Consider the following 12,108-nt stretch of genomic DNA (forward strand, 5'->3'; position numbering starts at 1 on the left):
TTAGTGTTGTGGTAGCAACGGTCCTTTTAACGATGAGATGGTAATTTGGTCCAAGGCCCCTGTTTTCAGCTGTCTTCCCTTTGAAATAACCACTGTCAACCTGTTTCTGAGACTTGTTGCTCAACTGCAGAGAGGACCAACAGCTCTGACCTAAACTTTGTCTCCCTACGCAGTATCGAGTATATGCTAAAGCAGAACTTGACCAAAGTATTTTCCTGAAGAAAGGCATTTTACCTTGGTTTGCAAACCTCAGAAGGTAGGCCTGGGCTAGCACCCTGTTTCCCTTCTAGCTGTTCCCATATTCAGTCCTTCCTGTTTAATGTGAACTCCTTGCCCACTATGAATCTGTCTTCAGCTTCCACTTGATGGTGAATCGACTGCACCTTTTTGTAGCAGCGTGAGGAGCATCTTTGTGCATCATCTGCCTCCCCCAGTGAAGAGAGTTACCATTAATGGCTTGTCACTTCTAAAATCTTTTGAGTAAGTTACACATTTTGGGTCTGATTACTCATTAGGAGATGTTTTACTGGGTTTTGACTGACTTACAGAGAAGAGGTGTTGTGCTATGTAATTTCCGTTCTTCCTCAGTATCCTTATGAAAATACTCTTTTTATTACCAGCATTTTGAGTGAGATGAAGAATTTAATTTTTATTGAATTTGTGTCCAAAACAGGTGTAGTGAAGATGATCCTGCCTCCTTACCTGCCAGATGCTTTCAGTGAAGGAGGTTGCTTTGCACAAGGTTCCATTGAAAACAGTGACCCTAAGTGGAAAGTTTTTAGCGGTTTTTAGCCATGCAAGGTATATTCATCCAACTGTGTCTAGTCCAGCAGTCATCCATGTCTCATCTTCAGATCTGTGAGGATTCATGGATTGCTTGTAAGGATCAGAGATGAATAAGAAAGAAAAGCAAACCTATCAATGTCAGCCTTAAATGCTTTGGGGGCTTGGTGCATTTATTGGAAAGAGCCTGGGGGTCAATAGCTCAAAGATTATTGAAAATCACTGATCTGGTTCAGCAGTGTGAGAGTACAGGCTAATGTCTGAGTTGTTAGCTCTTGCCACTGAGGAGGCAGCAGCAAAACCCCCACACCTGATCTGAGAGTAAACAGGCTGGGCCTTTGTCCTTGTATGGATGTGAGGCTTAGGTGGAAAGTCTGTGAAAAGCTTGGATCTAACAGGACAGATGTAAGATTGGTTTTGGCAGAGAAAGCCATTTCTCCTGCAGCTCAGGAGGTAACCTTTGTGCTTTCAGATGCGCAGGTTCCCAGTGCAGTTTTCTGTTGGAACAAGTTCCTCCTGAGTAAGGGCAATTCATTTGATGGCCACTTCAAGAGTGGGCTGGATGCTCTGCTGTCCAGATTGTACGTATCCATGCCAGGATGTTCTTACCCACTAGCTGTTTTTTATTATATTTATGGTTGAAATGGGATTTTCCTTCAAAGATCTTGTGTTTAATCAGCTATGACTTTACAAACCAAACCAGTCACTGTGGGGCAGAAACTTGATGCTTGTTCAGTGATAGATGTTTGTTTAAAGTTGGAAGAAAACTTATTCAGCCACTATCTTAAGGATCAGACATTCAAATAAGCAATTGACTTTCATCAAAATGCTTATTAAAACTTTTTAAAAAATTATTATTAAAGAGCATTTAAAAATAAAACCATAAAGGTGACATGTGACTTCTCAGGTCAGGAAGTCAAGGTCCTTTAAGGGGCTTTAATGATGCATCCTGGGATGTTTGCATGTCAGTGGGGCCATACATTTCATGTGTATGCAGCAAGGGGGAATCCCATTTTCTGGGTCCATGCAGAGTCAGCTGCATTGGCAGGGAATGGGACTCTCTACTGCACATACGACTATGTGATGGACTGAGCCAGTTGTGTATTTGCTTTATTCTGTGTCTCTGGTCAGTACCAACATATTCTAGCTGTGTGCATTGCATCATGTACAAGCTGCAGTAGCATCAGAAGAAATAGGAGAATGCAATATCATCAGATTCTGGTTTCTGAGATGCTACATGTAAAAAAAGCTTATTCTGTCATGGTTGGATTTGCTGCTGCTCATAGATAGAAGGATCTTGCTCTTCGGAATCTGTGTGATGAGCTCATGTTGGCCAGCACCTCTGATCATCTTAAATGGAGTAATTGTATTCACTGAGCTCCCGGTTTTGTAAAGTCTTATGTAGCTTTCCAGTCTTGTGATGTACAGCTTTCCTAAATTTTTGGTGTGACATGAGAAATCTTGGGTGAAATACCCTGCTTTGTTATGTATGAAGTCAGCCTAAATGATCTGTCTTGGCCTTAAAAAGAAAACAAATCCTATTGCCCATGCTTGCCAGAATCTGGACATTTTGCTGCTCTACTCTGCATGGAGGTCATGATTTTGTGGACTCTGGAAAACGTTACTTAAAAATCCATTTGCAAATCCTAAGGGAAATGTGTGGCCGGGGGCTTAGGTAGTCACAGCTGGAGCATCGCGCTGCTGGTGACAGCAGTGTGTGTCCTCTAGCTTGGGGGAAGCACAGCAATTTTAGCATATAGCATTTAAAATGAAATCTGTGTCTGCTGCCTTCTTTAATGCCACATAAACTCTTCAAGCATAACCTTTCCAGTGCTACATCTTTAGGGAAGCATTTCCTATCATTAAGATATATTTGATGTTGTTTGCTGCTTTATATATAGAAAGTTTATTAATTTTGCACCCAAAACACATCTCCCACTCTCCAAAGAATGACTTGGAGAGAAAAAAAAAAACACAGGCAAAGCCTGAAGGGATTGAAGAAAATGAACTCCTGCTGCAGTTGCACACTTGCACACATCTGGTGCAATTGAAATTTAAGAGCTGAATACATCCACATCTGACCATGGTAGGGTCCAGACATTACTGTTGACACTGGTTTTCTTTTTGGATAGCTACACTGGCAGAGTCACTAGCGTGTGGAGCCTTGTCAGCTCTCTAATCTAATAGACTGTTCTTGCCCAGACCATTGTGTGTCAGTATTTTATGTACCAAATGTAGCCAGCTTTAATAATCGGACATTTTCCCACCTTCTGCCAAACTTTCCCCTTTTTGTCACAATTTAATGTTTGAGTCAAAATCTGCTATGGTAACAAATTATATACATGTTAAAAAATGAAAATAAAGATGGAAAGCAGAGTCACAAAAGGTAACAAGAGTTCAAAGGAATGTCATCTGAGTTTTTTATTTTTAAAGACTTGAATTCAACCCCATTTTAAAATTGATTTTATTTCTATTTTGTATTGTGAAAAGCTTACAAAGAAATGGATACGGCTTGAAAGCATGGTTGTAGCTCTGAATATGTAAAGCTCTGAAAGTATTCCCTGTACAGCTCTGATTTGATCTATTTTATTTTTAGTTACTAAACAATAATTTGTGGATCTTTTTGAAATGTATTTTTCTTGCTTGGAATGGTTGCCTTCAGCTAAGACCTGTGGAGGCTATTTATGTTATTTCTAGCATCTATATAGATCAGATAAAGTATGTTACCAGAAAGTTGTTTTTCTTGTTTTATTGCATTTTCTAAAGGGCCCTTTTGTTGCCTTGCTGGTGATATGAGTTGCTGCTGTCATGTACTGGGTTGAGGAGCAGTGATGCTGAGGAGCAGGGACTTTGGAGGAGCATCCCTGGGAAGTTACCTGCCTGGCAAACACCAGCACCAGCTGGAGGGAGCTCAGTGACCAGGAGGGCATTGGAATGGAGTCATCCAGTTTCTTTGTAATTTTAATGTTTAGTAGGTTATTTCTCATTCTGTGCTGATTTGCATATCGCACTGAAGTATCGCAGCTTGAGTGAAACTTAAACATTTTTGTAACTAAAACCTGGATCTGTGTTCCCCGGCCGGGTGGGTCTTTGCAATTCGGTGTTGGTTGCATGAAGGATGCTAATAAAGGCCTAGGGTTGATACCCAAGGTATTAACCATTTTGGTCATTATATCCTGAGATCTAGCAGTCACATGCAATGAGGGATGCCATCCAGGTCTCCTGTCTGCTTTACTGGGACATTGGCTCTTCATGATTTTGTCTGATGTGATTACATGTGTGGTCTCTCCTTCCGTTGTGTCATTGCTGCACTAAAGTGGGGCCAAATTTGTAACAAGAGTCATAGTTACCTATCTGAATTATCAGTTAGTTAATATTTAATTAATTTGTACTTTATTTGAGTTCATTCCTCTTGGTAATTTAATTGAGAGATTTGTATAGGTAATGACAATAATTGAGTGCCTTTAACAAAAAGACCATAGCCTGAAATAAATGTAAAGCTTGGTGCCTCACCAAGCTGCCACAGGCCAGTTCCCCTGCAGGTCACAGGGCACCGTGTTCTCTGGTCTGTACTTTTTCAGTCTGTTCCTGATTGTGTGTTGGGGAGCTTTGACATGATCCCAGAATTCACTGGAACTGCTTGAGTTTTGGGACGTCCCAGGATGATTAGTGTTTCTTGGTGAACAATGGTCTAAGCAACTCATTACACTGTAGTGTATCCTCCTCCCTGCCTGTGCTCGCTCAGAACTTCTGCAGAGCTGATTAGAGGCTTGGCAGGAACTGTATGGTTATGCTCTAGATACGCTTTGGATACATTATTGTCACATTAGAGGTATTGCAAAAGCCATGCCGTTCCCATCTTTATCCTGGTGAGGTACCTCTTTTGATTGTGCAATATCTGTGGCTAATTACACGACAATTGCAGTGTGCCACCAGCCACCCACAATTCATTGTCAGCTCCTTGGGGATGCAGATGAAAAAGGAAAGATAATGTTTTCTTTCTTCAGTCCAGTGATTTAGCTTGCCTCTGTATTTTTAATCCCCTGCTCCTTCAGGTAATAAAGCCAGATGGTAGTGACAAAGAAACAGAAGTCACACATGAATCAGATGTCCCTGAGGATATGTTGGGGACTTGCATTCCTCAAGAGGCAGCGAAAGGCGATGCTAAAAGTCCGGATGTCATTATAGAAGCGCAATTTGATGATAATGATGCAGAGCATGGACAAGACCACTTGCAGGATATGTTGTCTGATGACATTAAGAAACTTTCCCTGGATACCGGTGAAAAGGGTGAGTAGATCAGATTGCTGATTTAAGCCTTTATTTGAGCAAACTGTTGAAGTATTACTTGGTTGCCTTGCTTTGCTGTGAGATATAAAATGCAGGCATAAAAGCTTAATGCCTTATCACTTCTGTCCCTTTCTGTGAAACTGCCTTCATAGTTTCGAGTGGATATTAATGACTGGGTTTTATGTAGTTTTGATTGGTACAAAGCAAATCTGTGAAACAGAAGTCACACCTTTAGATTTGCAGTTTTCAAGGCTGTCTGGGGACTGCTGGTTGCTGTTTAAGTCAAGATGGTGCTGTAGCAGTTTCCTTCATTGCAGCTTGGCTGGCCAATCTATGTGTCTCAGTTTGGGGATAAGAATATATTTCCTTGGGGGCAGTTAGGTTTGTTGCTGTTTTCAAACAGTTGAGTTATGAGCAACTTAAAGATTTGGTCCATTTAAAAAGAAAATTGCACTAAAACCTAAAGCCAATTATGCGATCTGTTTTGAAGGCAAACCTATTTTATTCTGAATCTGAATTCCATCCAAGCCATCAAGTGTTGCTTAGGGCAAAATAAAATAGGCTCCCCTGTCCCAAACTATGCTTATGCTGCTCTTTGCATGTCCTTTCTAGTACTAAATCCCTTCCTGAAGAACTGTGTGTTGACAGGATTCTGACAATTGGCACATTTAACATATGCCTTCAGCTGCTCATGAAAAATTTGCCAGGGCAGATATTCTGGTGTGTTCCTGTTGCATGCCCCAGTTGTCCAGAAAAGATGGCAGCAACTCAGGACATAAGTAGATGTTGGAGTCTGACAAATCTTGGTGGTGGTTGTAAAGCTGTCCTATTTAATACATCATGTTTTCATGAGAGTTTTCTTTCGAAGATGCACAAACCCCTGCCTGTACTGTTGGTAGAGTTCCATTTTTCACACCCATCTGTTAATAAGGCTGGAAATAACATTTCAATGAAAGTGTTGTAGTTTTTATGACAAAACATTGGTTTCAGCTCATGAATGGAGCTGCCACCTCACCAGTTTGTGATGCTATTTCCTTCTGGGTACCTCCACTGTCCTTAGTTCCTGCCAAGGTATGTGAACCAACTCACATCTCGTTCTGTTCCTTTCCAGCGCAGGGCTCGAGTTGGGAGTTACTCGCCTTGTCTGCAGATGTTTTACACAAGTGGTTATTAACCCCCTCTGTTTTGCAGTTTTGGACACCTTTGAGCCACTTTGACTCAACAATTTTGAATCTCCAGAAATGCTCCTGAGTTACCTGTCGTGTCTATTGCAACCTTGTTGCTTCTGATAGCAATGACAAATTAAACTTCAGAGAAGTACATTCTAGTTTGATACCAACATCTAAAACAAATACAGGCTTGAGCCAGTATTTTACTTCAGCTGTGTGACTGTGCTTTAGTGTAAAGACTTGATGAGAGTTACTCCTTGAGTTCCTCGAGATGCTCTGGAGTGACCTATGCTGAGGTTATCAAGTCATCTCTCAAAATCTGTGCCATCTGAGTGGGTTTTGCCATTTGATTCTGTCTTTGGAGAATGTTTGTAGGACAAATGTGAGATCAGCTTATTGTCTGCACAGCTGAAATCCAACTTACTTTTCCACTGCTGTTGCCTAACCCAGCTGTTTTCTTTTGTCTTCAAGGCCTTTCCGTGTTCATCCTTAACAAGTCTTGTTGCTGGTGTGGATGTGCCAGTTGGATTTCTGCTGAGTTTGTATTTTACTATCACCTCTTTTAATACTTGCTTCAGCTCCTTTGGCCATATAACCCATATGGAGTTTTCCCTAGTTTCTTCTTTCTCCACTTTTTAATGCCCTCCTTTTTTATACATATAAAGTTTACGATGCTGCTTTTTCTGAAGGTGTTTTTGAGTAGCTGATGATTGCTTTGGCTTGTTTCCTGTCCTTCATGCAATTTCTCATATCATCACTTATCCAGATTTTAAGTCTTGCCTGGAAAACAGCTATAGTTATTCTAGCATCACTGATAACTGTCATGAAAAAAAGAAAAAATCCTGCCAAACACAGCTTTCACAGGTGTGGCTCAAAATGCTTTTTTAAAAGGACCAAACATACACTTTTTCAAGGCAGAACTTAACCTTAGAAGGCAATATCCACTGGACTTCCTAAGGCCATCCACTGGAACGTGGTGCCAGCATCAGGAGGCAGAGAGCCTCGCAGGGTTGGACTGTGGTGAGTGGAGGTGCCCTTCCCTGTGTAACGTGGGCCTCTCCTGGGAAAGCTGCTTGGCTGGTGCTGCCTGTTGAACTTTTCTTTCCAGCTAACCAGCCTTTTCTTTTATGTTACATCCTTTCTGCTGGAAACAACTACTGCAACGAAACAGAAAGGTGGATGGGAGCTGGAATCCCATGGGGGGTTTTCTTCCTGACCCACCAAACCCAGTGCTTTACTTGCTTTCCCTGAGGGCATTACTTTGCAGGGTTTGTCACTGCATGGCCTTATGCACAGGAGGGAGCAGGAGGAATTTTCCATGGCCAGCGCAACTCGTAAATGAACACTTGTGATGGGCTTGCTTCCTTTTTTGGAAGGTTTTTTTTGAAGGTTTCAAGCTGGACAAAATTGCCATCAAGGATATTATATTAAATGAAATAAAATCAGGGAACAGTTTATTATGTTCCCATGAGCACTTTATGTATTTGCATACATATATGTGTGTATATGTGTACGTATGTTTAAAAGGATCCATATATATATATAAGACCTGCCCAAAATTAAAACTAAACCAGAAATCCACCAGATTTCTGGAGGTGAAAAATATTGGTAACTACTGTAATAGAATCAAAAGTAAATTTTCCTTATTCTGGGCAAAAAACCCAGAACTGTGTTGAGATGGTTTTCAAATCTTTGTGCATGAACACAAGCTCTGCAAATTGCTGCTCTCAATTGCAAGATACCTTTTGTCCTTTCTGACGTAGGAGTAGAATTGTGCAATTTCTCTGCTGGCTCATTTATTCTGCTGTTGATGGTCAGAATGAACCATGAAGAATAAAAGTAGACGTGCCATTCAAATAAGAGCACTCTGGGTCATGCTGGGAGTGCAGCCTGTTTTGATGTCTTTTCTACTCTGGCCTATGTCCCATCCCTGGTCGTGGCTCTGTTCCTCTTCAGGGCACAGTCACCCCTCCATCTCTAGTTACATGCTGGAGCAAAGAATTTTGGGGTTGGCCCTTGCTGTGAGAAGCTCTGAACCATGAAACATCGTGTACGCTGATTATGGCCCAGATTTGAGGGACTGAATTTCCCCGAAGCCATTGTACATTGGACTTCCTGTGCCTCCTTGGGGCTTAGGGCAAACTGGTAGAAATTGTTATTATGCACAAGTCTGCAGGCTGAGACTCAGATGTTGGATCTGTCTTCACTAAGTGCTGCTGTTATGAGAACTGTGCTTCCTGCCCATCTCTTCCTAAGACCCCAGAAAAAATGGGATAAGCAAGAGAGAAGTCCACAGGAGGGAAGAGACCTTCACATTCAGCCTGCTTCTCAGCCCATGTACTTTCTGAAAGTTCTTGTGCTCGTAAAAGTGCATCAGTCTTGCTTTGCTCAAGAATATTTAAATAGAAGTTCATAACTGGTGTCACTCTGCCAGAAGTAGTTCTGGTCAAACGAGTTTGCTCCACTTTTCTGGACTCTCCCTGCAAAGAAGCTGGGTTAAAGATTATCCTCAGAAAAGTCTCCGGTGTAGGAAGTGACGAGCCACTTTCTTCCTCATCACACTGTTCTACACAGAGAGCAATATTGTCCTGTTTCAAAGTTAAATTGTCTGAATGTTAAGCTTTGATCGCAAAGCTTAAAATCTCTTTCCTCTTGTATTTTCAATTCTATTTCCGAGTGTAAATGTCTTTACATGCTGAATAAACTTTCTCTCTGTATTTTTTCCTTACAAAGACAGTAAGAACAAGCATCCTGAAGAAAGTTTTTCTCAGCTCCCTTAGTGGTGTTCTTCAAACCCTCTCTGGGGTTTCTGTGCCCCGTTGAAATGCAGGCAGAAAACAAGGCAGTAGCATCCTGACACTACTCTGAACACCAGTGTATACACAGAAAAAATTAATACCCTGTAGTGCTTGGTACTGACGTGCAAGTCCTCTGTGTTTTACCCTGGGACCCCAACTTATTCTCTGTCACTGCTATCCACAGAAGTCATCCACCAGTTCACATGACCTTTGCCAGGCCTGTAATTCTTTTCCTTAATCCTCATTCACATTGACTACTGCAACAGAGGTCATGTAACTTTTATCTTATCACTTAGTACTGAGCTAGAATACATTATTTCTGTGACTTTTCACTGCAGTAGAAGGATTTTCTTTATATTCTATTTCGATATGTAATAAAAATTAAAACCTCTCTGTATCCTCTCAACCTGGGAAAAGTGCAAAATGTTCTGTACAGAATGCTTTACAATGCTGTATCCCTACACAGACTTGTGTGTCACGAGTTTCATACAAATGTGAGCTGTCTCTTGTTAAATATTGGAATTAGATTACTCTGATAAAGCAACATCAGCAATTGAACAGTAGCAGCTACTTGCACTCGTGAGAAGGGCAGCTGCACTCATAAAAGTGCCTCAGCCCTTCTTAGCAAAAAGATATTCAAATAAAAGTTTGTAAAACTGTGTCACTATGCCAAAAGCTATCCTTGTCAAACTAGTTTGCTCGGCTTTTTTCAACTCTTCTCGTGGGAGATCTTACTATACCAGATACACAGAATATCCTGCTTCCCACGGGGTGGAAGTCATCAAGCTGGTGGACTGGCTGCCCTGGCAGCAATCAGATAGTTGTGTTTGTTCAGGATTTCCACTTACACCTACCCTTCTACAAATCAGAGTTTGGATATGTGAATGTCCAAAGCTTACTCACTGCCTTGACGTAATGAAGTTTGAATAGAAATAGCTCATTTACAGGCAGAGTAAACTCACATGAACTCAATAACTGATGGATAATGAGTAGAGTCAACAGAATCTGGGCTGGAGCTGCTGCAGAACTTGCAACTATCTCCCTGTCTGTTCAGCATTTGCCAGGTGGATACTGGTCAATCTCTTTTCAAGTCAAATGTGACTGTCAGTCTCTAGTAGCCTGCTAAGGTCAGAAGTGATAAGATAAAATTGCTTGGTGTCCACACTGCTGCTGACTGGAGGCTGTATTTTGAGTATTTCAGGTTTGCTTGGCTCAACAGAGGTGGTAGCATTTGGTAACTTCACTATGGTTGAGCTAGGGTTGTGTAATAATGCATCAAGCCATTCTTTTCTGAAGATGATGCTCTAGAGTCAGTGCTTAGAAAGGTTTTTGGATCTCTCTAGCTAAGGAGAAAAATGTATTTATAGTATATATTTTAGTCTCTGTTTTGCACTTCTGCACCTTCTCATGTAATTTCATGTCCTCTCATGTCCTCTTTTTTGTCCTCTCTCTTCATTTAAGCTTGACAAGGTACCTACCTGTCATTTGTGCCTTCATCTGGTACCTGGAGTCCTTGTGCAGTTAGCAGTGTCTCCTATTGGCATAGGCAGAGCTCAGAGAGTTACTACTATTCCTCTCCTTGGCCAGCTCAGGTAGGGAAAGGTTGACAAAAATCTGGACCACATGCTCACCCTTTGCTCTGCTCAGGTTCCCCCTTCTTTCAGTTTAGCTGCCCTGAAGTCTCTGGCAAATTCAGAGTCCACCAACATCACCGGCCACTGGAAGGAACAAGTGTTCTTCTCCCTCCTCTTCAGAGGCTCCTGTTCACTCTGAGTGCTTTTAAGGAGTCTTCACTGTTCTTTCCTAGCCTGCAGCTTTCTGGAGATGGATCGTCTCCACTGCATAGCTCTGAACATTTCTAGGCCACAGCAGAGTGAAAGCTCACCAGGAAATCTTCTCAGTTACACGGCTTTTAATAGAAATCCTTGAGGTGGAACTGTCAAAAATCGGATCAGTTTCACTCTGCTGAAGCCTGGAAAGCCGGCAGAGGAGCTGGAGCCGTTTCAGCTGCTTGAGACAGCTCTCTATTAGTTTATCCTGAGTTCATGTTTGTGGGTCTCTGGATCCAGCTCTTTTGGTTGTTGCTATAACTTTACTTAAATGAGAGCATAGATTTCTAGCAGAATAAACAGTATAGCAACTGAAGAGAAGTGTTCTACTGGTATTGAACAAATTGGACTTTACGGTTGCATTGATTAAATGCTACAGGCTGAAAAAGCTCCAGTTATTCTTTTGTTGCACAGCTGAAGCCTGCAATGGAAGTTAATGTTGGGAAAGTTCCTTATGCTGTTCTTCCCTAGTAAGTTCTCTTGACCCCCAAATGACTTCCTAAGTATGGCAAAAAAATAAATTACTTAGGCAATTAGGTAACAGGAATTAGATTGAATTCAGCATATTAAAATATGTTCCTGAGTTCACCTATGTTTTTCCTTTGAATTACAAGTTTAGGTCAAGTAAGTGAGAGGGCACGATACTGAGAGTGAATGGTGGGTGTGGAGATAAACAGAGTATGGCCATTGTTAGCAGCAAGATTTCCAGGATGAAACAGATTAGGATTCATTCAGCTAGCATATTTTCCATGGAATAGTAATATTGGACACACAGACTTTAGGAACAAATGCACATGCAGGAAGGAAAAATATTAAGTAAATAGGCAAAATACTCAATGGAATTGTTTTTGTAACATTTTAATTTTGGTTGCCATTAATGTAATAAAACTGTATTTATGTAGACTGCAACACTACCTGGTTTTTTGTAGGTTTAATTCTGTTGCAGTAAAACTTCCAACCCCTATGTTGACTGGCAGCTTCTCAAGGACATGTGAGGGCCAGGAGCCCTGAGTGCCCATGCTGTGATTGTAGTAATGTTATGTGGCTACTGAGACAGCTACGATTGGATCTGCTGGGGGTAGATGGCAGCTTCCCAAAATTATCTTGATCTTTGTTGTGGATCAGGCTTGGAGGATTCTAAGGAAAAGTGACACTCTTGTCTCATCATTCCGCATCTCCTCCATCCCTCCTTGTGGAGGTGGCTAAATATAAGTAAATAATTACACGCTTGGCTGCCTT

General features: G+C 41.4%; 1 protein-coding gene across 4 annotated transcripts in view; it reads left to right on the forward strand.

Moving 5' to 3' along the window:
* Positions 1–12,108, forward strand: part of DIS3L2 (DIS3 like 3'-5' exoribonuclease 2) — a 184,017-nt gene that overhangs the window by 52,767 nt on the left and 119,142 nt on the right. For all 4 annotated transcript variants that reach the window (XM_027685729.1, XM_027685731.1, XM_027685732.1 and 1 more), the window contains one exon: positions 4,839–5,073. In XM_027685729.1, coding sequence (XP_027541530.1) covers positions 4,839–5,073 — 235 coding nt within the window. The remainder of the gene's footprint in view (positions 1–4,838; positions 5,074–12,108) is intronic.

This window comes from Neopelma chrysocephalum, unplaced genomic scaffold (genome assembly GCF_003984885.1).
Source record: "Neopelma chrysocephalum unplaced genomic scaffold, ASM398488v2 Primary Assembly neopelma1_69, whole genome shotgun sequence".
In the NCBI taxonomy this organism is placed as follows: domain Eukaryota; kingdom Metazoa; phylum Chordata; class Aves; order Passeriformes; family Pipridae; genus Neopelma; species Neopelma chrysocephalum.